General features: G+C 44.8%; 1 protein-coding gene across 4 annotated transcripts; it reads left to right on the forward strand.

The window, feature by feature from the left end:
- Nucleotides 1-2: 2 nt before the first annotated feature.
- Nucleotides 3-27492, forward strand: pkp4 (plakophilin 4). 4 transcript variants are annotated; one of them, XM_031852349.1, is made up of 22 exons: nucleotides 3-991; nucleotides 1714-1884; nucleotides 9670-9782; nucleotides 10395-10429; nucleotides 10934-11041; nucleotides 12163-12317; nucleotides 13417-13876; nucleotides 18186-18356; nucleotides 18959-19160; nucleotides 19399-19531; nucleotides 20286-20499; nucleotides 21658-21838; nucleotides 22651-22768; nucleotides 22871-23065; nucleotides 23208-23381; nucleotides 23474-23624; nucleotides 24133-24325; nucleotides 24741-24825; nucleotides 24910-25027; nucleotides 25123-25254; nucleotides 25340-25413; nucleotides 25619-27492. In XM_031852349.1, the coding sequence occupies exons 2-22, from the start codon at nucleotides 1774-1776 to the stop codon at nucleotides 25874-25876; spliced, it is 3381 nt and encodes a 1126-aa protein (XP_031708209.1). In that variant the 5' UTR covers nucleotides 3-991; nucleotides 1714-1773; the 3' UTR covers nucleotides 25877-27492. The 4 variants fall into 4 exon arrangements, with proteins under 4 accessions (XP_031708209.1, XP_031708208.1, XP_031708206.1 ...); XM_031852348.1 differs by lacking the exon at nucleotides 3-991 and adding an exon at nucleotides 1027-1112; XM_031852346.1 differs by lacking the exon at nucleotides 3-991 and having other exon boundaries at nucleotides 1041-1884.
- The last annotated feature ends 321 nt before the right edge of the window (nucleotides 27493-27813 follow it).

Consider the following 27813-nt stretch of genomic DNA (forward strand, 5'->3'; position numbering starts at 1 on the left):
AGATCGCTGTGACCTCACTTAACACGTTTGAATTGTCTCACACTGATATTTATTGTCATATGGTTGATTTTAGGCTATAACCTGCAGGGACAGCAAATATGCAAATTAGCTTAGCAACCTCTGTTGCTCTTATAGTGATGTGCTGTTCCTGCCACAATAAAATAATATTCAGAGTTTGGCTGAAAATGACATAACGTATCTAATATCTTGACCTAATACCAAAAACATAATGCAGTTTTAATAATACTTTATCTAATATCGGTGTTTATACACAATGCAGCTCAAAGTGCTTTACAAACCCAAAAATGCAAAAACAGGAAGAATGCAAAATACAATGTATCATGATGTTAATTAGTCTTTTCCGTTATGTGCGTCCATGCATTGGATTGCATCATTTACAATGACGCACTTCATACACTTTTACTCGTTAACCATCCTTTGTGAGTCCCATAAGGACCAGTCAGGCCTACAGCACTTGCGTAAAGGAGAGAACACACGTGCACGCACACACGCACGGTGTCCGCTGCAGGCTGCATCCCTCCTCTCTCCAGCAGCGCTGCATCGCACTTGTGCAACACGGGCTTTCTGCAGCCGCAACACCATCAGCCACGCGTGGAACGGCGCATCGGCTCCCGGATCGATTCCCGTATCGGAAACCGATCCACAGCCGCATGGTGACGTCACGCCGCTGATCGGTAATAGTTGCTGGGCGGGTTGGTGGGCGGGTGACTGGGTACCGCGCGGACGTCAGGGGCAGACGGGTGCATTGGAACCTCACACCGGATAAAAGGAAAGAAGAAGAAAAACAATACACTATATATTGCGCGAGGAGTGTGTGGACGCGGACGGGACTGGTTTGTTTTTGTTTATTTTGTCGTGACGGCGCGTGGGAAATGTAGTAGCTGTCACGGCCGCCTGCAGGAGGAGGATGGATGCGTAACAGGACGGATTGAGCCAGCTGTGGCCTGCTTCTAACAGCAACATCTGGCCGGTGAGTCGCACTGACAGCCGCAGCCGCTTGCCAGGCGGGCGGGCAAGCTCTGCTTGTGTGAAGCCAGGCACGGAAACGGAGAGGGAGGCTCGTCTTCAGTGCAGGCGCGCTCTCCGGTCCGGTGAGTCGGTGTGACCTCGTCCTTGGCCCACCGGATGGCGTTTGAGTGATTGATGTGCACGTTTGACAGAGAGGCTGCGTGTAGCATGTGATTAAAAAAAGGCTCATCGAGGATCGCTCTTATGTGGAGGAGAAAAAAATAAATCCTGAACGTGGCATGCTGTTAAATGCCTTCTGTGCAGCGTGCATGCTCACCTGCACATGCAATGCATAACCTTTTAAGGTAACACTACTGCTTTGAGGGGAAGTATACAATAACATGAGTCAGTGAGGGTTAAATCCCCACTGGAGATTAAAATAAGGGAAAGCATTATGATATTATTATTATGAATCACTACAGGGATTTGTACTATCGCTGCATAAAAAGCAACCACACTGTTAGTCCCCATTGAGGTATTGTAGGGAATATTATGGTTATGCCACGAGGTCACCATAAATCCACTGAGAGTCCCTGCAGGATTATTATAGCAGGTGAAACACAACGATCCCTGTAAACCTGCATGTTGACCCGCTCAGTGGCCCCCGGGGGTCATGACAGGGACTTTCTGTTGACTGTGTATGCTCCTTGTCCACATCCTAACCGGCTTGTAGTCCTTCTGCAGGGTCAGAGAGGGCGCCTCAGCAGCCAGCCTGCTCTGGACTATCGCGGGGAGGTGGAGGAGATGGAGGAGGGGGAAGGGCCCATGGCGGTCAGAGAGGGGCCGAGCGGTCACGGCCTCCTGCCGAACGCCAGCAGCACCACCACCAACCTCCTGGCTTCTGTCAAAGAGCAGGTAGGAGGCAGAAGATGCTGCAGTCACACCCTTGTTGTTGTGTGTGCTTTATTCTCTCACCACTACTAACAAATTCATTCACTTGTGATCTAGTTTTGTGGCTGATAGCCCTCCTTCTTTTTGTCTGGAGCTCATATCTGGACTAATGATCTTATCTACTCCAGGATGTAACCCATGTGTCCTGTTTTCGTTCGACTAAAATTGTCCGGAAACCTCACTGCACACACATACTCGTTTCATTTAAGGAAAATTTGTTTAATAATAACATAATTGATAGTTACAGTATTTAAAATAGTATTAATAAATAGCTGCTGTCTCTATCTCCAAATAGTGTACAGTAAGGCAACGGGCCCCTGAATACAGACATGTAAAAGGCCCCCAACCCACCTATGTAACAGCAGGACCCAGACTGAATGAGACACAAAACGTGGCACGTTGATTGTGGTCATTTTATGTCTCTTTGCAGTCACTTGCGTCTCTTTTGGCTCTTTGTGGTCATTTTGCGTCTCACCATGGTTGCTCTGCTCCTCCTTTCGGCTGTTTTGAATATCTTTGTGGTCATTTAGCATCTATTTATAGTCACTTCATACAGAGTTTCTGGTGCGTGGACCCTGGGCCTGGACCCAGTAGGCCTGTTCAGTGATCCATCCATGATACTGTCACCTTGTTCTGATTCTAGTAGGGGGGAGCACCACCCGTCTGGCCCCGCCCCTGCTCACGGGATAAATGAAGTCTGTGATTCACTCGAATTTACTGAGCAAATCCTGCGGATTATCTCCAGATGAGACTACATTATAATAGGTCTCCATGCTATGCTGAGCCTCCCGAATTTGCACCCCAAATTCTATTAAAACTCTCAATATTAATTTCCCAGGATTCCCATAATTCGGCACCCCAAAAAGGATGAAAGAAGTGTGAGGAAATACAAAACAATATAATAACATTCAATATTACTGTTCATCCTGTGAGAATAGGCCTTTATAAGAACTGACAGCGTGTTTTGTACCCGTTCCCTTTCACACATTTCAGTTACACTTTTGTCTGCTGCTTCTCTCTAAACGGACGCTCAAAATAGTCAACTCCAGTATTTGAACTTGTCGTTCCTCGCTATCGCTGGTCGGGCAATGTGCGAGTTTCACCAGTAGTCTCTGGTGAAATGATGTGAAATGTAATTAATGTGTCACTGACATATTTTCAGTGCTGAATGTTGATACGAAGTGACAGTCAGATCTGTTTCTCCTGCCATTGACTTTTTGACGCCCTTTGAAAAACATCAGAAGCGTGTTACATGTACAGAGACACGTTGCAGCTGCAGTGTGAACGCAGCCGCCGTCTGTCTCCGTCTGTCTCCGTCTCTCTCCGTCTGTCTCCTTTCCCCGCTGTTATTTTTATGCTGCTTCTGTCCCGTCAACATGGGAGCATGTCTGTTCTTTTGCTCTTAATTATGTCTGGACGGTGGCCATGTTCTCAACGCTGGGTGTGTGACTCTGAATCAGGCGCACTGCTATTTAAAGGCGTATGATGTCCAAGAAAAGAGAATCTGCTCTTACTTTTAATCTGCAATCTCTTTGGAGCTATCAGGGGAAAAAACGCCATCCTCAGATTGCTCTAAGTCTCAACTGATGTGGAGTTAAGGCTGCTTGGCTTCCTTCGTGTTGCTTTGGTTTTCCTTGAGCACAGCAGGAGCTGCTTCGTCACCCCTTGATCATACTTAATGCCTCAAAAGCTCTGCCTGCTGCTGGAAACTCACTCATTTCACACATGAGGATCCGTGACTGCTGCATCATTTCCCTGCACATGCATTGCCTTGCAGTGATGGAGATGCATGTGTTGTAGCTCTCGCCTCAATGATGAGAACATTCATTCATAGGTAGTATTCATAGAGAAGCTTAATTCATCACCAGATACAAGGCCTGATTTCTCTAATCAGACGGCGCATGTTGATAACAGGACGGCGAGAAATGGATGAACAGCTAACAACGTACAGCATGATTGCAATTGTTTTACTTACAAGCTGCGAACAGAAAATATAATCAAGCAGCTTTACCTTTCTCTGTGTTGAGACGCAAGCGGCAGCGCTGCTCAAGCGTCAAATCTTCCGCCTGCAGTTCCGCCACAGAAATGTCAAATTAGACATGCTGAATGGAGCACATCACTTTCGGCCTGCCATTGTGCTCGGGCCCTGACGCTTTCCCACTTTGCTCTCATTTAGCCCATTAAAAGTGGGAGAGTGAGAGACGCGAGCAGGGAAATACCAGAGCTGGAGATATGTGGCGACTTGGAAACCTGAAACCTACGCAGTGACAGTGTGCAGTTTAATTGTGTCACGTCTTGAGGAAACACTGTGAGATTGATTAGATGTAGAGACAACAGCTCTCGATGTCAGACAACAGGACTTGTTTGTCTCCCGTGGCCGACAGCAGACTGTTGTTGTGCAGCTCCCAGGTGTAAGAGCAGGGTCCCTCTGAATGTGACGCATGGTGCTGCTGAAAAAGAACATGCAGGCTCAGCAAAACCCCTCCCAGGATAGAGAGGGGGGGGGGAGCACAATAAAACAACAACAACTGGGCCAAGTCAGCGCTCTCCACACTTGGATTGATTTCGGCTATTAGGGCCAGAAACACCACATGCGTCGGACTAGTAAATTTACCGAATGTCGATACGGATGATTGATGCTGTGTGGTCGCTTGTCCTGTAAGAGGTTCGCCTCTGCAGGGTCGGAAGGTTAAACCGACTCCGTCAATCCAGTTATGTCACCGCTGCCCGTCCCCTGACGATATCTGAGGCGCAAAACTGTTGCTGTTTGACATCCGCCCCGATTTGAATGCATGCTCGCTGACATATTTTCGGAAAAGAGAGAGAGAGAGAGAGAGCTCATGATGGTCTGTTGTTGCAGCCTTGTTGACTCAAGATCATGGACGCTCAAGGTTGCGTGTCATGTTAGCGGTCTGCAGCGAAGTCACTGTGGTGGAACAGCAAGCTGATTCCTCTTGTGGGAATCAAAGAGGAGAATCCACCCTCTGATAGTTTCAGATCGCATTAAGAGAGTTCTTTACTCTCTTAGTGAACCGAGTTTGCCTCCACCTGCCTCATCTATTTAGTGACTTCCCCCGGCTCCCAGAATGCCTTTTGACAGCCCTCTGAGAATGAGCACTACTTGTTGCTCTCCATTAAAAGTGGGCGTTTAGGGCTCATAAAGAGACATAGAGTGTTTTAATCCATCTATGGGTTACATGTGTAGGAGAAGAGAGCAAGAGAGATGGCAAAACAAAAGCAGGAAGCATGCTAATCAGGTCTATTGTGGGAGTAGTACTGTAACTGGTGTCTCTGCTTTTCCTCTGATGCTTTCTCTCTGTATGATTGTTGAGTGCCTCTGGAACGAACTAGTAAACCTACGTAATTAATGTTGTGGCTGCAAAGTTTTCTGCTTTGTCAGACGTGTCTCATTGACAGATATTCGTAAACTCCTTGCAGCAAAATCGACCTTGAAAATGTTAAGCTGCCTTTTTTATAAAGTCTTGAAGTGTGAATTCACGCTATAAGATGGCGATTTAAAGAGCAGAAATGTGTCGCAGCGGCGGAACTAGGCCGAACATTTCACGGATATCACAGATGCAGCCTGGATAAACCAAACTGCCGGGCTATGATTAGACACGGCAGGAAGAAATAAGACGCAGAGGTCTGTGGTTGGTGTCGCTTGATAAGAGAGAAACAGTTGGTGACAGCACACAATAAACCGTGGCGAATTGTCCGGTAGCCCCCCAGCTGGTACAAGACATCGCCTGGCATGGCTTTGCATCGACCTGGCAGGGCTGGCCGTGTTTCCAGACATCACGAGGTGACAGCCGCGGGGCCCCCGATGTGGCTCCGCTTGTCCCCCCGAGGCGTGCCGTGAACGTGGCGAGGCTGAAACAAGGAGGGCTGTGTGTTCCCGTCCTGTCTCCGTGCTGCTCTGGAGAGATGTAAGGAGATGTCCAGGCGGAGTGAGGCAGAGTCAGCAGTGATGCTGTGACAGTATGCAGCCCCGTGTTGTGTAAAGGGCTCACTGTTGTGTCCTTTAAAGTACTGGATGTGTCAAACTGCATCCAATCTTGAGGTGAACTCTTCCTTTTCCCACGTCAAATGCACCTCTCCTTTTTTAAAGTTAAATAAATGTATTGGGGGAAATCCTTTACATGGCTTGTACAATAAAAAAAGTATTTTTCCACAGTTGCACAACTAAATCAGCATTTTGCAATATTTTGGAGCAGTCGCTCAGAGCTGTGTCAGCCCTAAAAGCGGACAAACAGTTCTCCAATTAACTTGGAATAATCGCTGCAGAAAAATCAACACTCATTAACACTGCAAAATGAGCTGCGTGTAGCCAATTTCCTCACGGGGATCATTAAATTTTCATGCAGTCTGAGCTGAAGTAACAATGTATAGACGGCCCTCTGTCTATATATGTGCGGTACATGTGTTTAAGTGTCAGGTTATGTCTGAAAAATGAGTTTATGTGAGTACATTTTGATTCCAGACCAGCTTACTTTGTTTTTGCCGTCAGCTTTGTTCGCATGCAAACATTCTATAGTGGCTGAGACACGAGCAAATAACCAACTTGATGAAACCATTAACTAAATCACTGCACAGCATCTGACTACTGAGGCTGTCTGGGCTCTGTAGTCAGATGGCCAGAGCTTGACCCAAATACAAAAGAGCTTTTATCAAAAGACCTCGACAGATAAAAAGCTGCAAGTCTTTTGTACTTTTTAAAGGATTACCAATCGAAGGGCTTTTCACCCTACTGTACTCGTACAAAATGAGACATAGATTTTAGCATTGCAACACTGCAACACATTTATTTAGTCAGAGATGACACATAGATAAACAAGCATGCACTTGACCACTAACATTCACACTCATACACCTTAGACACAGCTTGGTGTTTGGCGTTTCTGAAGGATCTTCTTCAGGACACTGTGGATGCTGGTCACAAATATCCCATTTCCCTCTTTGGTGAAGTGCACTCCATCTGCCGCAAATATTTTCCAGTTGTTGTTTCTCAGGTGGGGATGTTCAATCACTTTGCCGTCACAGTTGCTAACAGCCTTTCTGATGCTATTGTTGACGATCTTCCTGTCAATATTCACCTTCCCTGGCTGTCCGTATCTCCACGCTTGACGCTCGTTGATACAGGAATATGCTATTTTCATTTGAGGAAACTTTGCGTGGAGCTGCATCAGGTCCTTTGTAATTCTGGATGCAAGTTCTTTGGCGGGCGACAACCCCAGATCGTTGCCACCGGCGTGGATCACCAAAATGTCAGGGGGACTTTGAGTTTTCAACTCGGCGTAAAAACTGGACAGGACGCCACTCCAGCGCAGTCCTCCTTTACCGAACCACTCAACTTTGGTATTGAGTCCGAAGTTCTCCCCGAAGTTCTGATACGCTGCTTCCTCCCCTCGTTGAACATAACTAGACCCGATGATCCAAATCTTAGGTCTTGTCTTAGAGTTCATGTCCACCTTTTTCTTAGGAGAGCTCTCAGAGGAGAGATCTGGGAAGGAGATCCTTGGGAATATTTTTCTGCCTTGGGAACAGTGACCAGAAGAGCTTTCTACCGGAGGTGTACCTTCCAGGATCTTCCTCTTCTTCATCACAGGGCAGGAGATCTCTGGGATCATTTCGATGTCTTGACAGATTTCTCCAAAGGTCTTTTTTAACAGAGGTGTGCCTTCCAGGATCCTCCTCTTCTTCATCACAGGGCAGGAGATCTCTGGGATCATTTTGATGTCTTGACAGATTTCTCCATACGGTCTTTTTAAACTAGGTGTATCTCTAGTAATCTTCCTCTTCTTCCTTTCGGGGGAAGTGCTGTCTGGGCTGCGTTTGCGTCTTCCTGAAACGTCAGCAAAAGCCCACTTTCTTTTTGCCAGAGCAATTGTAGCAAAAGGATGCTGCAACACTTGGCTGGATGTTATCCTCTGAGCAGGATCCAGAACTAAGTAGTCCAAAGTCTTGGAGGAGGGCTGGCTTTCTCTGACCACTTGAAAGTTCATGTTAGAAGATGCAATGAAGCTGGACTTCTCACACATTTAGTAATCAAACTAGTTTTTGAAAAGACAGTTAGAAGTGACAGACGGTCTTGACTTGTGGACTGATACAATGAAGCTTTAGAGTGTTGTCTGCGTTCTGTGTTCTGGAATGACATCATCATATTCCACGGAACTCTGGTGAGACAGATTATGCACTTGTGGTACAGTACTTGTGCTCCGAAGTATTTACCTTCACCTAAACGGTGTTAACGAATGTGCTCTCACCAAAGGCCAATACAAGTCCACCCTCTACAGTGTACTTTAACCCCCCTTTAAAGAGAGCTATTTTTGCCACCTTACATTTATTTAACATATATAATTCCTAAGTGCTTTTGAGATAATTTTACATAAAATAAAACACGGCTTAACTGTATATAAAGTAGTTAAAACTAGCTCCACCTGTAAAATGGTGATCTGTCATTGATGCATCAGCAATAAAATGTAGTAATGTTAAATATAATGACATTGCATAACTTACTTTTGATGCAAATACAACAAACGGATGTCACTAATGTACTTTTACTTACGTAGGACTCTGATTTGAGGACTTTTTCTTGTAATGGAGTATTTCTACATTGTGGAATTAGTACTTTTACTTAAGCAAAGGGTCTGAATACTTGTTTCCACCTCTGCTAAAAAGCAATGGCCTGTTAGCTTAACTTTGGTCCAAACTAAATGTTCCAAACTACAGGTGTGAAAGTGACCTTAAAACTAAAATCTATTGACAAACTGTGTCACAGTAAACACATCGACCTCATCGGACCTTTCACATTCCCTTTATTACCACACAACAAGGTTTCCTGGGTAGCGGTGTGTTTTCCAGCCGGGTGGTTTTATATTTAGACGTTATTTGCAGACAGCTAATTCTCCAGCGGACCTCCGTGATGACACCAGCTGTGGTTCCTGGAAGATTTATGAAGCGGCTGGGAAGGCTGCGTGTTATGTAACAGAATACAAATGAGGCAGTGCCGAAACTACCAGATACCAGACCACAGTTGGCAAACATCTGCTCTGCTTGTATTACCCTTGAGCAAGGCATTGGATCCCTCCCAGCTCTTGGGACTTTTTATAAGTAGGACGTGTTGTAGTGTCGTGGTGTTTGGGTTGTCAAAATTGCCAAAAGTTCTTTCTAATGGCCAAATTTCATGCATATTTTGAGATGTATATTACATTGTTTCTGTGCATAATCACATTTTTGATGAATCATGGAGGACGGAATGCAAAATGTGTCTTACATTTGATTTTAACTGCCATCAAAAGTCCGACAAACTTAAGTTGGAAAACTTGCGATATGTAATGGCAGAGAGCATTTTTTATGTTCAGTCTTCCTCTACAAACACAGAACTGGCACAATAATAGATGTAAGGTCAGAGTTGTCTTCCTGGAGGATCACAATCAACGAGTAAAACTTCCGTTTCTACTCTCTGCCGTAAATTGTGGCCTTAAAATCTACGTTTCATCATCCTCTGCTCGATCCTCTGTGCTTGGTGCTAAAATTCTTAAATGCGAGTTATTAAATTATCTGAACTGAAGGCCATTACAAGGTCCTGGACATCGTTTTAGTGTTTCTCTCAGCGAGCTCACAGTCAGTGAGAAATAGGTTTACATGTAATTCTAACTGGCATCAAACAGTTGTTAAAAAGGAGGCTTAAATTGCTGTCTCGGTGGATGTCGAGTTGTAATAATCACCGCCGTAAACGTCTTCCCACAGGAGCTTCAGTTTGAGCGGCTGACTCGGGAGCTGGAGGAGGAGCGGCAGATTGTCGCGAGCCAGCTGGAGAGGTGCATGCTGGGAGCTGAGTCGCCAGCGGGAGACAGTAGCAGGTAAGCATGACGTGTACATATGCCCTGCATTGAACAACAGATGTTGCTTCTTTATTTAAGTATTTTGCACCAAGAAATAGATCTCAGACTGAAATTGATCCCTTTTGTCCTTTGAGCACTTATTCACACTGATTTAGTCCCACTGGCCCTTCTCTGTAAAACTAAACTGCACTTAAGATGCAGTTAACTTTCTTAACGTCGTCTCAAAATACATCAGAAACATCCATTTGTGTTTTATGGATTACAGTTGGCTGTAAATCATGCCTGGTTGCAGGCGGCGCTGTCAAAACACATACAGTAATAGTGATCTTAGTCGTCTTCACGGGGAATGATGTTCAGATAGTCGACAGTCACATTGTGTTGTCACAACTTGCAAACATCAACCTTCTGATGCACAAAACACTGTATGCATGAAGAGGGACTTCAGTTTTGACCCTCTAAAAATGGCATATACAGTATATATATATATATATATATATATATATATATATATCTTTCTTCTTCTTCTTCCGGGACTGATTGAATGTAAAGTGTTCGGCCATGACTCTGATTTGATTTCCGTCTCTGTGCTTCCTCCTCTCCTCTATTTCCTCCACTTCTCTTCTGCTGAAGCTCATCTGAGAAGTCGTTTGCATGGAGGTCTGCAGGTACAGATTCCTCCCTTTTAACCTTTAAGGTTTTTTATTTTTGAAAGATACTTTGAAGAAGATAAGGTTACAGAAAGATGACAGCTTCCGATTTACAAACCACAAGGGATAATTTAAAGTGTTACTATCTTACACTGCAAACAAAAGCTCCCTAGAGCTTAAAATCAGATCAAATCTAATCATTTCGTCTCTAAATAAAGCACTTTCCCAGATGTAGGAAGACAATGCAGCCTCCAAAGGGCTGGAAATTGCCAGAATGCAGCGCCGGCCGGTGAAGCAAAACAAAACAATGTTTCCTCCAGAATATATGGGCTTTGAAATGGATCCATTTACTATGCTGTCACAGATCCCTCCACTCAGCTTCCTGGGTCATTCTTCACTGTCGGCTTTCCAATAAAACAAAAGCGCCGTTATATAAAATGCTGTGTGTTTTTGTGCCAAAGAATCGATACGTTTAATTTAAAATTCTGTACGATTTTAACTCGACGGTTGACGCCCCCGCAGGTGGAGAGTCGCAGGGCGGAGTCTTGGAGGCGTCTGGACGTCACCTGGAGGCGGAGGAGGGACTCTTCATGCCTGAACCGGACCGAGCCTCCCTGCATGACAGTGAGGGTCTGTTACATGTACAAACCACATGGTCTGAACAAAACTCTGAAGCTCATGAAAGCACAATCTTTTTCTTGAAGTCTGGTTGCCACCCACATCAACTTTGTCATTTTATGATGCAAAGTCGGAGAAATCTGTACCACAGATCCCTCTTGTAACTAACTCTCCAGTAGGAGGCTGATGTGCTTGTTTTTCTTGGCAGTTACTCAGATTTAGATACGAATGTAAGTAAAGTTGTGGTGGCGTTTTCAGATGAAAGCATCTATTCAGATCAGTTTAAATCACCCAAAACATGGAAGTCTGTCTCCACTCCGCTGTGTGAGTTTTATTCTTTACTTTTTTAAGAGTCCTGTCAGAAGAGCCTCACATATATTCACACCTGGGAGCTCTGCAGTGCAACCACAGCCTGTCGCTGTTGGACATTAGGCATCTTCAGTGGAGCGGATGACACCTCGGTCCATCAGGCTTCCTCCAAGCTCGTGTTAAACCACCAAAGATGGGGAGGCTCATACAGCTGCAGTCGGTGCAGCTGTGAGTTCTCATGTGTGCCGTTTTATCTGTTTTTTAAACAGATGACACAAAAGGAAGCAACTCATCTTTTTAATATTACTGTCAAAACTTTGCATGCATCCAAAAAAAGCCTGAAGCAAACTCTGAGAGATCTTTACAAAAGACTGTTCAACAGTCTTCTTACAATGTCATCAGCAAACGCTTGGCTTCTGAGTAGCTGTTGTAAATGTTAAAAACACATTTGCCTTTTGGTCTTTGTTATTTTTCCATACCGTTGGAGTGGTCTGATAAAAATATCCCTCACATGCTTCCTCTTCCTCGTCCTACAGGAGAAAGTAGGCCAGCGTTATTGGAGCTATACGCAGATTGTTCCAGGAGCAGCATAAAGGCTTAATGCAGATATCCGCATGTATTCATATGCATAATGCCTTTTAACAAGTTGAAAGCCAAAAGAGATAATATGCAAATCTGTAAACCTCAACTGACTGTGGCTGTGCCGGCTGGTTTTTGATCACAACTCAGACTGCTTTACCGTTTCACAAGAAGCACCGATTGGTAATAATGAAGACGCAGCGTCTTCGGTGTGTCCTCACCTTCTCTTCTCTCGTTCCTCTCAGGCTCAGGAGGCCACTCGGCCCACATGACCTCGTATTCAGACAGCGGCTACCAGGACAGCAGTGTTAGTTATTACAGCAACCAGAACGTGGTGCGTTCGGAGCCCCGGGCCTCGATATCGAGAAGCCCGAGAGCTGAGGGTCAAGCCTCTGGACAGGTAGGAGCTCACTTCTGACTTCTACGCTAATGTGGATGAGAAACCCTTTGACATGAAGCTCCGGCTCAGCCGCTTAGTTGAACCTTCTGTTGAGATTGTTTTCTACTCCTCACATGTTTCAGGTGTCACCTGAGATATTTGGTTGTTTCTCTGCTGTGAATAATACTCTTCATCCCCAGAGTAATGACAGCTGGTAGGGGCTCAATAATTACTGTCATGACTGATGAAGAACTTCAGCTAAAAAAGAAATTCAACTCAAACTATATCTTCAAATTGTCTCCAAAGGAATCATATTATCCTTTCATTGTGGCTAATAATTATATGCTATTTGCATGACAGCACGAAGCAGGAATGACAGATAATAGTGAGCTGATTTATTCCGAACCGAGCAGCCTCTCTGGATGCGCTTACATGTCTCGGCTCTTCATTTTCCTCCGAGGCGTTCGAGGCTGATGGATTAAGGCGACACAGATCGGCATCCAGTTGGCTGAGTCAGTAATTGAGGGACATTTTACATTTAGTAATAAGGAGGAAAGAAAAGTAAATGTTTGCCAACATAAATATGAAAAATTCTCTCAAATCTTCCCTGAAACGTAATTTATTTACGACTGGCAGAGCTCAGCCTTCACACTAATGAATTCATTCACGTTCACTTATTTGGAAAAATGAAAAAGATAATGATGCCCTTCATCAGATGCAAAGTGTCACATTACTGGTAACTGACAAGTATATTGACAGCGCAGTGTGCACAGTCCAATTTTTCAGAAAACATAAAGCAAAAGTGCTGCACACGACCACAAAACATGAATATGCAGGATGCAAAAAACAGCTCTTTATATCTTTTCTGGTGTATAAGAACTCCTAAAAAGCACTTTTTATCAATGACATCCTTCTTATTCTTCTAGATGATTATATATGCTGTAGTAAATACTACCTCTTAAATTGTTCCTTTAGATTCCTTTTAACATTGATTTTCTATTATGTATACTGCACAGTCATAACAGCAATCATTTAATGGTATTTACTCAAAGATATAGAAACAGATGCCTCCTTGTAACACAATATAGTTTGTATAATTGTTCTCCCATCTTCCTCTCAGGTGTCAGGCAGGGTGTTGCGGAGGATGGCCTCCCTCCCCTCCAGGAGCCAGTCTCCCGGCGGTGGCACCGCCGGCACCGTCTCGCCCTCCCGGATCTCCCTGCGAACATCCCAGGGCAGCAACTACGATTCCCCCATCCTGTCGGAGCCCAAACCTCTAGCCGCCGTGTTCCCCGGCACCTCCATGCCGCCCTCCTGCCCTTCGCCAAACTCCCCGACTGACGGCACGCAGGGTGGCCTGGTACTCGGAGGAGGAGGAGGTCTTGGTGGGCGTCTGGGCTCCACCCTGTCTCTGGTGGAGGGGAGGTGTTTGACGGGGTCACCGCTGCGTGCGGGCATGACGGCGGTGCCGCAGCACTACGGCTCCACGCTGCCCAGGCAGAGCCAGCCGCTGGCCTACGGAGCGGATCCATACGGGCTGTACCAGAGGAGCGCACTGCCCCGACCCGACAGCCTCATAGGTCAGTCCGACATCCACGTGCTCTCACGTTATTTACTACTAGTGATAAAACATTAGAATGTGCATTAATATCTACATCCTTTGTCTTAGACTGTGTTTTTTAATGGTGGTTTGATATTATATTACTCACGGACATAAAGGACTAATGAATGCAGATCTCGTGAGAGGTGCAGTGCAGTTAGAGAGGTCACTTTGTGCTCCGGAGGGGTCGCTCAAACCCAACCAGGTCGTAATCTGGGCCGGAAAATCTCCAGAAATCAGATTTACTGCAGAGTTTGGCTGCTGCAGTCGAAGACGGTTTGAATGTGTGTCCCCTTGTAAAGAAAAGCCACGCTCCACAGCCTCAACACCATCTCTCCTGTTGATTTAATAACCTTTCCTTTGTCCAGGGAAAGTTGACGGATTTAATATTGTAGCACACAAAACTTGCTCTGCAGAGTTTCCTGTATCTCTGTGCAGCAGTGAGAATCTTTAAATAAAGCTGCTTGTTGAACAAAATAACTTTCAGGCGAAGTGCAAGCTCGGCAGAGGATTTTATCTCGAACCAGGCTTAGGAAGCTCGTTTCATGCAGTTTTTAGTCAAATCATCTTTCGGCACTGGCAGATAATGCTGCTGTGTTTGATAACATTTCATTTGATGCATGCCAGTATGAAAATAAGGAATGTAATCTTTAAAGGGGAGGAGGACTTCCCTTTTACCAGGTAGATGTTTTGAACTAATCTTGTTGGGCGATTGTTCTGCTGCAGTCTGAAGGGAAACCAGACAAAGATCTACGGTATAAATGAGCACACGTCAGTGGATCACAGTGGCTTGTTGTGCAGAGCTTCCTCTAGTCTAGAGTTTCTCTCTCAGGCACCGCTGAGCAAGTGAAGTGTGGGAGAACAAACCATGTTAGTATCTATTGGTCTTCATATGAAGCAGTCGATCAGGAGGCAGCAGCTCATCGAAGTCCAGTTAGACAACATGAGTTTCCTCTAGAACCATAAACCATTTTACTTCATCTGGAATAAATGCATGCAGAAGCTAAATCAGATGTATATGATCCCAATAATAATACTACAGTATACAGTATACATGTGATAAGGCGGTTAATGTTCATGAAAGTCCTGTAATACTTGGACATGTCATGTAATATTGTGACTTTCTGATAATTACGCTAAAATACCTCATAATTACAAAGACCTCATTCCTACAAGGAAAGTCTTCATAATTATGTTAAGACCTCATAATTACATTTCAACCTTAATTATGAGAAAATAATTCATAATTACAGGAACATATCTTGTAATTATGAGAAGAGAGAATAGGTGTAAATAGATGTAGTTTCTGACAGTAAATTGAATATTTCTTTATAATAATTGGCAGATTATTTGACAGTAAAATTAATTGTAATTTGTCGTGCACTTAGTCTGAATACTTTTAGAATAGTGAGTCAAATACGTCTTTTTGTCAGTCGAGCTGTTGCAGATGTTTCCTGACAAGTCATGCTGTGTTTTCGGGAGATTTTATTTATTGGTCAGAATAACCATAAACAGTATGCAATGGAGGCAGAGTCGGGTCCTGATTTACTGCAGCTGCTCTTGTTTCTTTGTGACTGAACCCTGAGACTCCAGGTGAGTTGAGCTCAGCTCTCTCTGCAGCGCTTCACCGCCACAACTTCTACTTTAATACTCCAATGCAGCTTCAGACAATGCAGGTATGGGGAGTTTGTGAAGTCTGTTCTTTTGTTGTTATTGATGAATCTGTCAGTTAATAATTTGATGAATCAATAAATTGTCAGGTAGACCTGAAGATGTTCAACGTAAAGTGAGAGGAAACGGAGAAAAGCAGCAAATCCTCTAAAGGAAGAAGCAGGAAATGTTTAGCTCGATGATAAATGTAGTTGTTGCTCGGTCTAAATACAAATATATGAATTATTAATATATTGATATCAATAATAAAACTAACGAAATATCACCATTACACACAACCAATTAGAATAACATCTAACCAAACAAATGGAACAATTAACAGTAACAGATTAAATTAATAATACTCGGTGTGTTTGCACACTGATTTATTTGCTTATTTATCTTTAAATAACAACTTTAGTTCATTCTTAAGATCTATAAATACGTTTTTTATTGTAATGGAAATAATGTTTGTCACATTTACTCATTATTTAGAGTTGTTTTTTAGGCTTTTTTCAAGCAGTTTATTCTAACAAAGTAGTGAGAATGCTGAAGTTGCTCTGCATAATGCTTTTACAGTATAAGTATGATGATGATGATGATGATGAGAAGCTGATTGACTTTCTCTGACTGATTAAGACAGCTGAGCAGAGTCTGGCTGAGATTATCTCTGTGCTGTTCATTAAGTCTGGTGTTCAGACGCCTGTTTGAGGAGCACATTTCAAACCCAGACTAGCTTTGAACCAGATGCATTAAACATTGTAAAAAGACCTTTCTTCTGCGAAATGAGATCAGAAACATAAAACATCTATCGCAGCTCCTCCTCTCTCATTAACTGGCCTTTGACAACTTTCTCCACACACTTTGTTGTGTAGCATTTGGAGGATTTACGGTGTTAAAAGTGCTGCTGATGCTGCAGCAGCAACGCAGATTTATTCCTCCGTCCTGCCCGCTGTCACTTTCCTAAGCCGCTCCCACTGACCCATATAGGGGTGTTCCTATCACAAAGCCCTCGTGGAGCATCAGCCTGTGATTATCAGCTGACGGCACTGGAAGGCTTTTATTCTGCTGCCATCGTTTTCATAGGACGCTCGTCCATGTGTGCATCAGCGTGCGCGTGGACGTCGGCATATGCACCTTTTGTGTGGTGCTGTTGTGTTTGTGCATGTGTTGGAAAGGAAATGGATTTATTGTGTGTGGGAGGGCCGAGTCAATGAACTAAATAAAATGCCTGTGATTCTCTAGCTGGGTGATTTCCATCCTGCAGTGCTGCTAAGTGGCCTAATACGTCTCCTAAATCCTTATTCCCAGTTATCCCGCAGATCCAACATAATCCCAGATTACACGAGCGAGATAAGCAATAGATGGATATACGAGATTAGGTTATTACTGATCAGTGGCACTCGTAGCTTAGGTAGTGAAACCTGGTGAGCAGCCAGACGGAAGCTGCGAGATGATCCTTTTTTTGTGTGGACTTGGTTAAAAAAATTGCAACGTTACAGTGAAAGATAGATGTAATAGTGCAATGATATTCATGATATGTGGAGGGACTGCAGAGTAGCTGATTTGACAAAAATTACGATTTGCTATTTAGTTAAAAGTCGTGGTAAATGGTTTAATTTTGCAACTACGAGAATGCAAACTTGACCAAAACAACCTCAATGCAACGGTAAAGATATCCACTTCTATAGAGTTTATAGTGAATAACATCCAGTTAAAAAGCACTCGAGCTTTTGGTAGCTTAAGCATCCTCTAACTTGGAGGTCACAGTTTCTGTTGGTGTCCTTCGCTGCTGAGGGGCCCTTCAGAAGAAGAATAAACTGAGTTCCAGACTCAACAAGGCTGTGTCACAATAAGTGCACCTTCTTCATACTTTCCTCCACAGGAATATTCTTTGCGACTAAAGACCGTCTTATGGAAAGAGCGCTGCAGAAGCAAATAGCTCCTTCATCCTCAGCTCCAAGTGCAAATTGTGTGCTTCTTCTTGTTGGACTGATCCAGCGAGCTGCCCCCCCCCCTCGTGCCCTAAAGCCTCGTTATAATTGGAGCGCTCTTTGAACTGATCTGCTCTCAGATTGGAGGATGGAGAAACCCTCTGCTGCTTGTTTGACTTGCTGATGTCGACGCCTGCAGCAGACTCCGAGTCTTTATTATGCGTTTTATAAGCACAACAACGCCCGGGATGAGTCGGCGTTATGAAATCCACTGTTTTGGGACACTTTTGATTTGCATGGCCTCACCTACAGATGAACATATGAGTTATGTGTGAGCATGACGACAGACGGAGACTTTATTTGGCTCTCAGATATTACGCAGCTCATTTTGCGCACAGGGATTCTGGAGACAAACATTTTACAGTTCAACCTTCTCTTCTTCTTTTCCTTCTTCTCCTCTTTCTCCTTTTTTCTATATGAAATATGGTTAATTGAAGAGGTTTCCTTGCAAGAAGCCTTGTTTTGTTGTTTAAATGAACATAATTACAACAATATTGGCACAATAACCACAAAGAATCTACTAATTGAGATGAAAGCGCCTTCCTCGAAATGTCAGAAAAGCCAGATTGTTATCAATAGCTTCCAAATGATAATAGTTTTTTAAATAAAGTGAACTTGCCCATGTTTTTACTCGTGCACCTGCAGGGCTTCACAGCTCGTACGCCGGTCACTCGGGGCAGATGGATCCAGAGCTGAGGGCGGCGTTGTCTCCGGACTGCCTCATGACGCCCGTTTTCGATGAGCGCTCCTTCCACAGCCCGCTGTACCACAGCCCCACCCACGACCCCCAGGGCTCCCTCTACAGGACTACCACAGGTACTGCAGCAGGTCACTTCTAAACTAGATCATTCTGCTTATTAGAGCTTTTTTAAACATACAAACAGTCTTATGTGAACTGTAAAAACAGAATTCATTCCAAATAACGCTCATTAAATTACTCAAACAAGCTATTTTTTCACATCAGCGTCCCCCTCAGGTGCCCCGGTCCCCGGGTTGAGCAGCCGGACTCAGTTTCACATCTGCTTAGAAGATTATTTCTCTAAAAATCTGCGGAGGAAATCAGGGTTTACAGTCACAGGAACCGTTGTTATTATCGCTCCCCGAGGTCAGAACGTAATTAGGCTGAAACCTTTCATGTACTCTGCTGCTTCCTAATTGAAGCCTTTGCAGAATGATTTAAAGCTGAAAGCTCTGCGGAGTTTCATAGTGGAGCATCTAAGGAGCCATTTTAGTTTCGTTTAGATTTAAACAAGTTCGGCCTGTGAGACAGCCCGCTGCTTTAAATGCTTGTTTTCAGCATTTATGTAACACGATAACATTTTCTCTTTTCTGTGACCGTGGATGTATTTTTGATAAAAACCAAACCTTTTGTCCAAACCCTGCTCTGTTTGTTAAGTCTCCTCGCGTCCTTCCCTCAGGTATGGGGACCCTCCCTCGGACCACAAGCCAATGCGGCACGCTGCCGTACCAAAGAAGCAGCTACGGGCTGAGCACCGCAGCTCTGTACGTCGACTCCTACAGGGTCTCCGGCGAGCCCATTTTCTCCCACCGGCACTCTGGACTGGTGGACCGGGTGGCCACGCGCACGCCGTCCATCGAGAGCATCCACAAGGACCCCAGGTGCTCGCACACACACACACATTCAGACGTGTGTAAAGATACAGTATGCATGAGCAATCTTTTGCATGAATGCATTATCATCTTATGCAGTCATGTCTGCAAATATCACAGGAGACCAGGGTTTTTACTTATTCATTGATTAAATATAACCTGAATTAAATAGTAACTTTGTGTAATGTTAGACTGTGTTTTGTTCTGAGCTGCTTGTGAATGAACTCCGCTCTTCGTTTCCCCTCAGGGAGTTTGCTTGGCGTGACCCAGAGCTGCCGGAGGTCATCCACATGCTGCAGCATCACTTCCCCTCCGTCCAGGCCAACGCCGCCGCCTACCTGCAGCACCTGTGCTACGGAGACAACAGGGTGAAGGTGGAGGTAAGGAGACCGGGACGCGCTGGGCTGCCGTCTGAGTGAAAATAACTAGACCGACGTCACGGTCATGACTCTCTCCTCGGGTGGAGGAAGGTGCTGCCACTCCCTTCATGACCTCAGTGTTTATTTGCCTCAGACATCTCCTATTGTATCCCCGTCTCTAAGAGTTTATTCTCAGCTTACAGGGTTTGAAATTTGACTTGTTTTTGCTGCCAACGTCTGAGCCAAAGCGCCATCTGCTCCAATGAAACTTTAAGTAACGCCGGTGCCAAATGTGCCGCCGCTCGCTCTTCCCTGTGCTCTGTTTCCCGTGCAATAAATAACTCCATCACAAAGGCGGAGCTTCAAGCGAGAGCCACTTTAGTGCCGTTTTGGTTTGTTTGGTGATGAGCTTTTAATTAGCCTTTGGAGCGGCCTGGAAACGCGCCTGCTCATTTTTGCCAGAGACAAATGTTTCCAGTGACGGTTTGAACGCAGCATCGGAGAGGAACGAGGAGCGTCTGCTGCGCTCCTGGGACGGGTTTATTTCGAGATGACACGGGAAAGTTTTGAACATCCCACAGTGATGCTTCAGACAAAATATTTCAGAGAATCAGTGCTGCATGAAATGAGTGCAGGGTTTTTCTTTTAAAAGTTATTTGCATTGATTGAATTCCTACTTTCTTGTAAAGATTTTTGTAAAAGCATTATCAATATGCTTTAATAGCTCGAGCCATCATTTTTAAATCCATCGCTCCGATTGGTCCCTGGTCTGCAGGTTTGTCACCTGGGAGGGATCCAGCATCTGGTGGACCTGCTGGATCACAAGCTGACGGAGGTTCAGAAGAGCGCCTGTGGGGCCCTGAGGAACCTGGTGTACGGCAAGGCCACCGACAACAACAAGGTGGCACTGAGGAACTGCGGCGGCGTGCCGGCTCTGCTGCGCCTCCTCAGGAAAACAACCGACAACGAAGTCCGGGAGCTGGTCACTGGTACGACTCGTCGGCTTTAATTAAAGGAACTCTGTGGAGTTACAAAAGTTATGTTTCCATTCAGTTTCTCACCTAAAGGTGCTGTGTCATAGGACAAACATTTACGAAGGTTTTTAAAATGATTTTTAATTCTTTACATCCCTTCTGCACTTCTTTTCCATGGAGGCAAGGAAATACACTTTATTGGGAGATTGTTATAACTCAGATTAGAAAATGTTTTTAAAAGGCTGCACATCTGAGACAGCCTGCATCTATTAGCATCAAAGTATACAGTTCCAGGACATAAGTTACAGCAGTAGTTAATGATAAAAACAACAACAAGTGGCCTTCACCAAACCTCCCACCATGGTTTTATTTTAAATCCTAAAATAATAACCCAAAATCCAGCAGGTCAGATACAGAACGGGAGCGTCTAGCTGTCGACTAAATTCAGTTGAAAGCAGCATCCACATTGACAAAAACATTGAAATCCCGCTGTGATTGGCGTGGGCGTCCGCCTGCTTGTGAGGGCCGTTGGCTACCCGGCTCGCTGGCTGAGCGTCGGTCTGTGTCGCCGCCTGACTGGCTGGCAGTGTATTAATCTGTGTATCGGCTGTTCTGTGGGAGGTGAGAGCGGCAGCGGCTTAAACACTCAGAGCTCGGTGTTGACAGAACAGATCTCGGCACAGTCCTCGGGACAGATGCTAAGATAATGTGCTTTGGAAACAGGATGCTGCTGACAGTTCTGCAGCCCCCCCACACACACACACACACACACACACATACTGTTTAATACCAGGAGGAGAGAAGCTGTTAGACGCCTCACATTCTTGGGAAAGACACGGAGGAGAGTCTTCAGTTTGATATAAAGCTTTGGGAAAGTTTCTATTTTTACAGCTCAGGGCTGGTTGTCGTCTATTAAAGCAGTGCTTTAGTGTTCCCAAATCACTGCAGGTCTTTGTCTTCTTCACTTAAAATGTATCTACCATAAGTACACTACCTAATGTTAAGAAACATATCTGCAAAACACTTTGCCTTGACGTTAGCCAAGGAGCCAGAAGGTCCCTGCTCTGATGTAACCGGGAAAGAAAATATCTCAATATTCACCAGACTGCTGTGTGAAATATGCCAAACAGCAAATTCAAAAAACGAATCTTTATTGGCACCCTGCACCCACAGGCGTCCTGTGGAACCTCTCCTCATGCGATGCGGTGAAGATGACCATCATCCGTGACGCCCTGTCCACGCTGACCAACACGGTGGTCATCCCCCACTCGGGCTGGAGCGTCTCCCACCGCGACGAACACAAAGTCAAGTTCCAGTCCTCCCTGCTGCTGCGTAACACCACCGGCTGTCTGAGGTGAGGAACGAATCAAGCGCACCCACTGCTGAATGTGTGTAATAGATTTATTGTTTTGTTTGTTCCTACGATGATAAAATGTTCCCGCTTTGATAATGTAATCTTGATCGTAATCTTCACTATAATAATCGAATGTTTCTTTGTTTTTAAACCTCAAACAACCAAATCTGCAGCTACACAACCATCTTGTTGTCGGATAAATGCTCACATGTTGTAAACACGGTATAACTCTCTCGGCCCCGTGTGACCTGAAGGCTGCCTCTGTGTATTTGTGAAGAGTCTCCACACCTGAAACGTGATTTAATTTGAATGAGCACACCGACGTACAACTGTTGTTTCAAGAGATTACAATGAACCGTTGAAATGAGTTAAACCTGCTGAGTGAGGACTTCCCATGCTGCTAACTGCCTGACTGGACGTCTGCCGTCATTCTTTAGTGTCAGGAGCCAATCGCTCAAACTAAATTAATTTTAATGTCTTCATTAATCATCTTTGATCACGAGTGTACACAAACTGGTGATTATTTATTCCCTCTAATATCTTTAAGGGACTCTGTGCTGCAGGCGGACTACATCTCCAGCATTACTCTGCATTCGGGCTGTAGATTGATGGTATAGAAATGCATTGTGGGAGTTACGTGCTGCTGTGCAGCCTCCTCATGTCAGCTCTCCCATTAGTGGCAGCTGAAGGCTCCTATTGGAGGATCGGCCCCCTCCTTTACTTGTATCCGGGCAGGTTTTGAGCCACCCTGTGGGGGATTCAACACACTGCACTTCAGTCTGAATTAATGCGTGGCTCCTTGTGTGTGTGAGGAACCTGAGCTCAGCAGGGGAGGAGGCGAGGAGTCAACTGCGCTGCTGTGAAGGCCTTGTGGACTCGCTGCTTCACGTCCTCAAAGCCTGCGTCAACACCTCCGACTACGACAGCAAGGTGCTGCAAACACACACACAGAATAATGGTCAGACCATGTGATTTGCCTTTGTCTCTTGGATTACATGCTCTGTAAGATATTTAGACTTCTCTGTGTGTCAGATCGTGGAGAACAGCGTCTGCACCCTGAGGAACCTCTCGTACCGGCTGGAGGTGGAGATGCCCTCCTCTCGTCTGCTCGGCAACCAGGAGCTGGACACCCTGCTGGGCTTCTCCTCCCAGGCCAAGGAGCTGGACTACCTCTGCTGGGGCAAGAGGAGGCGCGGCAGGAAGAGGGGCGGCTGGCCCGACGACAAGGTACGAACACAGAGGGTGGGGGTTTCCCTCAGAGGTGTGGAGGTCCTGGAAGAATCTGCTCTCCTTGAGTGTTTGAATTGTTTTTAGTCTGATTGGAAAGTCGAGAACATATTCTGCATGTCGATTTGTGTGCTTGGTGCAGTGGGACGGCGTCGGGCCGATGCCAGGTTTCTCCCAGTCTCTGAGGGGGGCGGAGCTGCTGTGGCACCCGATAGTGGTGAAGCCGTACCTCAACCTGCTGGCCGAGAGCTCCAACCCCGCCACGCTTGAGGGCGCCGCTGGGTCGCTGCAAAACCTCTCTGCTGGAAACTGGAAGGTAGAAGTCCTCTTTATGATAGCAACACCACAATATTTAAAGTTAGCTGATTCAAGCAATAAAACTGTATGTGTGTGTGTGTGTGTGTCCAGTTCTCTGCCTACATCCGAGCAGCGGTGCGTAAAGAGAAAGGTCTGCCCATCCTGGTGGAGCTGCTGAGGATGGACAACGACCGGGTCGTCTGCTCCGTCGCCACCGCCCTCCGCAACATGGCGCTGGACAGCCGCAACAAGGAGCTGATAGGTGCAGAAACAGTTTGATCCCAGAAACTCAAACTGTGAATCTTCACACAGAAACATCAGACAGCTTGTTCAAAATAGAACAGAAAGACAGAAAGTCTTTTCATGTCCGTCAGACTGATGTAGAAAGTGTGATAACTCATCGCCCCCTAATGGAGAACAGATGTGTTTAAGGTGAAATAATCCAACTGCCGATGGCAAACATCTGGAGTTACCCACTTGGAAGTGAGAGACGGGGCCTTTAATAAAGAGTCCACACCAGTCCGTGCCAACACTTTGCCTTAGGCTCTTTATTAAGAGCATCTTCTAAAACCCTAAATAGGAGGAAGAGGAGACACTCACTGGGAGCATCCTGCCTGTGTAGAAGATAACACAAATTAAATCATCAATCTGCCATCAAACAAACAAACAACAACAAAAGAATCAATTTAATATGATGGATGATAAGTTTTACAACAGAGTGAGAATGTTTCAGTCTAAATGAAGTCCACATTCTGTGTCCCCTCGTTCAGGAAAGTACGCCATGCGGGATCTGGTGAACCGGCTGCCCGGCGGCACTCCTCCGGTGCTGTCGGACGAAACGGTGGCGTCGGTCTGCTGCACGCTGCACGAGGTCACCAGCCGCAACATGGAGAACGCCAAAGCTTTGGCTGACAGCGGAGGCATCGAGAAGCTGGTGGACATCAGTAAAGGACGAGGGAAAGGGTACGACACGGCAGAGACGGGTTCTCTTTGCAAAGCATGTTGGATTTGACTTTTATTTCCATGCATACATAACTAAGAACAATAAACAAAAGGCACGTACATTATTAATGCATCCACTTCTGAAAGAAGGCATCATTTAAAGTCTCTTTATCCGGATCCTAATTATAGCACACGAGTAAATAATGACAACATGTACACTTTCTTTTAAATGTAAACAGTTTGCCTTCCTACTGGCTTTGACTTTATCACACATAAGTATACAAATACAGCTCCAAAACAAGTTATAGAAGAAGTCAGAGACACATTAAATTAGGATGCATGGCATAAACAAGCAGAGCTGGCATAATCATTACAAACAAACTTAGTTGTTTGGCAGCATACTGTGTGACAATAACTTGTGTCGTTGATGTTGCAGGTACCAGATGAAGGTTGTGAAGGCAGCAGCTCAGGTGTTAAACACGCTGTGGCAGTACAGAGAGCTGAGGAACCTCTACAAACAGGTCGGTTCCTGCACAAACACCCAGAGAACCAGAGAAAGCATCCGTATGATTCTGACTAAACCCATGTGAACTGTGTGTGTGCAGGACGGCTGGAACTACACTCACTTCGTGACTCCCGTCTCCACTCTGGAGCGAGACCGCTACCTTTCACAGCCGACCCTGCCCACCAGCCCGCTGCAGATGTCCCCCGTCATCCAGTCAGGTGGGTGAGGTCTCAAAAAGATTCCATAAACATCAAAAGCTCAGGAAACTCCTGGAAAGTGTACATCTAAAGAAAACAATTGGCTGTTTCCTCAGGTGGTAGTGCAACGTCCTCGCCGGCGATGCTCGGGATACGAAGACACAGTTCTAACTATCAGAGAGCGCAGTCATCTATGCAACTCGACACGTATTATGGCGACAACAGTTTACACAAACGGCAGTACACAGGTCCGTGTTGTTCGTGCAGATTAACACCACATTATGACTGTTGCACCTGTGTGTAGGCTCATGCTTTTTGAATTTTTCACTTCAGGGTCTGAGAAGAAAACTCCGTATTTCATTGGGACATATTCTTCCCAGTCGGGAGAGGATTTGAGAAGGTCCCAGGTAATGCATTTGTAAAATTCAGCTGCACTGTTGCATTCAAATATTGAGCATTAACGGCAGAAAAGGCCTAGCTGTGCTGCAGACTGGTTGTACTGCTGAATCAGGTCTTATGAGCGCTGAGATTCATGCAGTATTTTACCTTTTATTAATGCTGGTGTGACCAGACATTTGGCTCACTGTAATTCATCCATGGCTCCTTTCCCAGCACACAGAGCCATTTTACGACGAACCCGACAGGAAGAACTACAACAGCTACAGAATGTACCTGTCGTCCCCACAAGGCTACGGGGAGGAGCAGTACGAGGACGAACCGGTCCACCTGACCCCGTCCTCCCCCGACGGCTACGCCAGCCAGTCGCTCCAGTTTAAAGCCAACACCAACTACGTGGACTTCTACTCCACCACACGGACGCCTTCAAACAGGGCGAACAAGTTCACCGGCTCCCCCGACTCCTGGGTGTAAAAACAATGTCGACACCGCGTATGTTGAGCTTCTGTTTCTGTGGGTGTTTGTGTGTGTGGGGTGCATATTGGGTGGGTGCGCTGTGTGAAAGGGTGAGGATGCATGTGAATGTGTTGAAACTGTACTGAAGGGAGCAGGGCTTGGTTTGTTTCGTGCAGCTTCTGATCAAGTCTGACCATGTGCACGATAATGCAGATAAATGATGAACTATTCCTTTACTTTGCAAACTCAACGACCATGACATGCTTTATATACGTTAGTGCTTATGGCTCATTTTAAAAACGGTCCGTTTCAGATCACAAAACGTGGTGTGAAAGCCCCGTTATGCATCCAGACACAGTGTGCAACACATGGGCATCTCATAGGAGCCCTCTAACTTGTCGAAATGAAGTCCTGGGTTGGCCGTTGTTTACTTACATCGTTGTGTTGTGGCCCTTTCTTGTGCAATGATTTAATTGCAACCGACTGCAGAATTAGCGTCGCCTAACTCCTGATAACGGTCGAGACTGGAAATACAGATTCATTTGCTGACTGTCTTAAAAATTGTAACTACGACAGTGGTGTCGATCCCTGAAACGTACGATCTTAACGAGAGTGTGGATGATAATAATTGTAATAATGATAATAAACTTTAATTACATAGCACCTTTCAAAACAAAAATCAAATTTGGAAGAGTTTAAAAGTTATACAACATTGAGTAAAGGAGCTACAAATGAATAACATCATTGATATAATAAAAGTTAACTGAATGCATTTGTATGAAAATAAGTGAAATTCAGGCCACAAACCCGTCTTACTTAGCACTTAACTGCAGTTTAGAGCTTAGAACAAGTTTCTATTCTGATTTGTCACGATGAAAAATGTAAAGATGCCATATAGGAAATCTCCAAACGGAAACATTTGGACTTTATCTGCGTTACTGTGGACATGGACTACTTTTCCGTGGGCTTAGTCAAAAGCTGCTCTTTGAGAGAAACCTGGTTCTGACCTTGTTGTTTACAGTGTTTGTGAAGGTCGGCTGATTTCATTTCTCTCTGCAGTAAAAATGTGCAGTTTGTTTGTTAGCCAGCAGCATCCTAAATGTGAGAGAAATAGGAACTCATTGAAGCTGATTCTGTAAAAAAAAAAAGAAGAAACACCTGGCAGAAATACTATTAATAGGGATAAATAAAAGCAGCACTATTTGAGTTTCCTGCTGCGATAAATAAAACAGATTATGCTCTAAAAATACGATATTATTTGACCCAGGTTTGGAGCATCGTCACTATTACCTTTAAAGACTCGGAGAACCGGGGTTACATCTGTAACCGTTTGTTGGCCAAAAGTGCAGTAATATAAAGTACGTGAATTATGTGGAGAAAAAACCGTGAACATCTATTTGTACAGATACAATGGTTGAACCGTCCTGTTACATTGTTGTATTCAATATGTGGAACTTTATGTGATTGTGTGAAGAAGATTTTTCTATTATTTATTATTTTTATTAATTTAACTTGTGACCTGACCAAAATACATCCGTCTGTTCTGTCCAAAACTGATGATGATGATGTGCAATGTTACAGAGGGAAGTATATGTATAGGGATTAAAGATTATATCATGACAAAATACCTGAAAGCCCGTCTTTTTTTGACGAAAACAAATGAAGATAAATGAAAGTGAAATAGATTTATATCAGCTTTAATGGCATCAGATGTAGGTATATTCAGAGATATGATGGCACAGCCAAAACAAACAACTGAAGAAGCGTTTTGCAAACAAAATGTCCATCACTGTGAGGTAATGCATGGTGTATACAAATGGCCTTAGTCCGTCCTCCCCGAGCATGCCTTTAACACAAGCTCCATGCAGTTACATTAATTTCTTCACCATGTACAGAAAATAAACATCAAATAAAGACGCTGATATTCTCTGGCAACCCGACTCTCTGTTGCCTAG

The sequence above is a fragment of the Anarrhichthys ocellatus genome, unplaced genomic scaffold (assembly GCF_004355925.1).
Source record: "Anarrhichthys ocellatus isolate YVR2014 unplaced genomic scaffold, GSC_Weel_1.0 scaffold12, whole genome shotgun sequence".
In the NCBI taxonomy this organism is placed as follows: Eukaryota; Metazoa; Chordata; class Actinopteri; order Perciformes; family Anarhichadidae; genus Anarrhichthys; species Anarrhichthys ocellatus.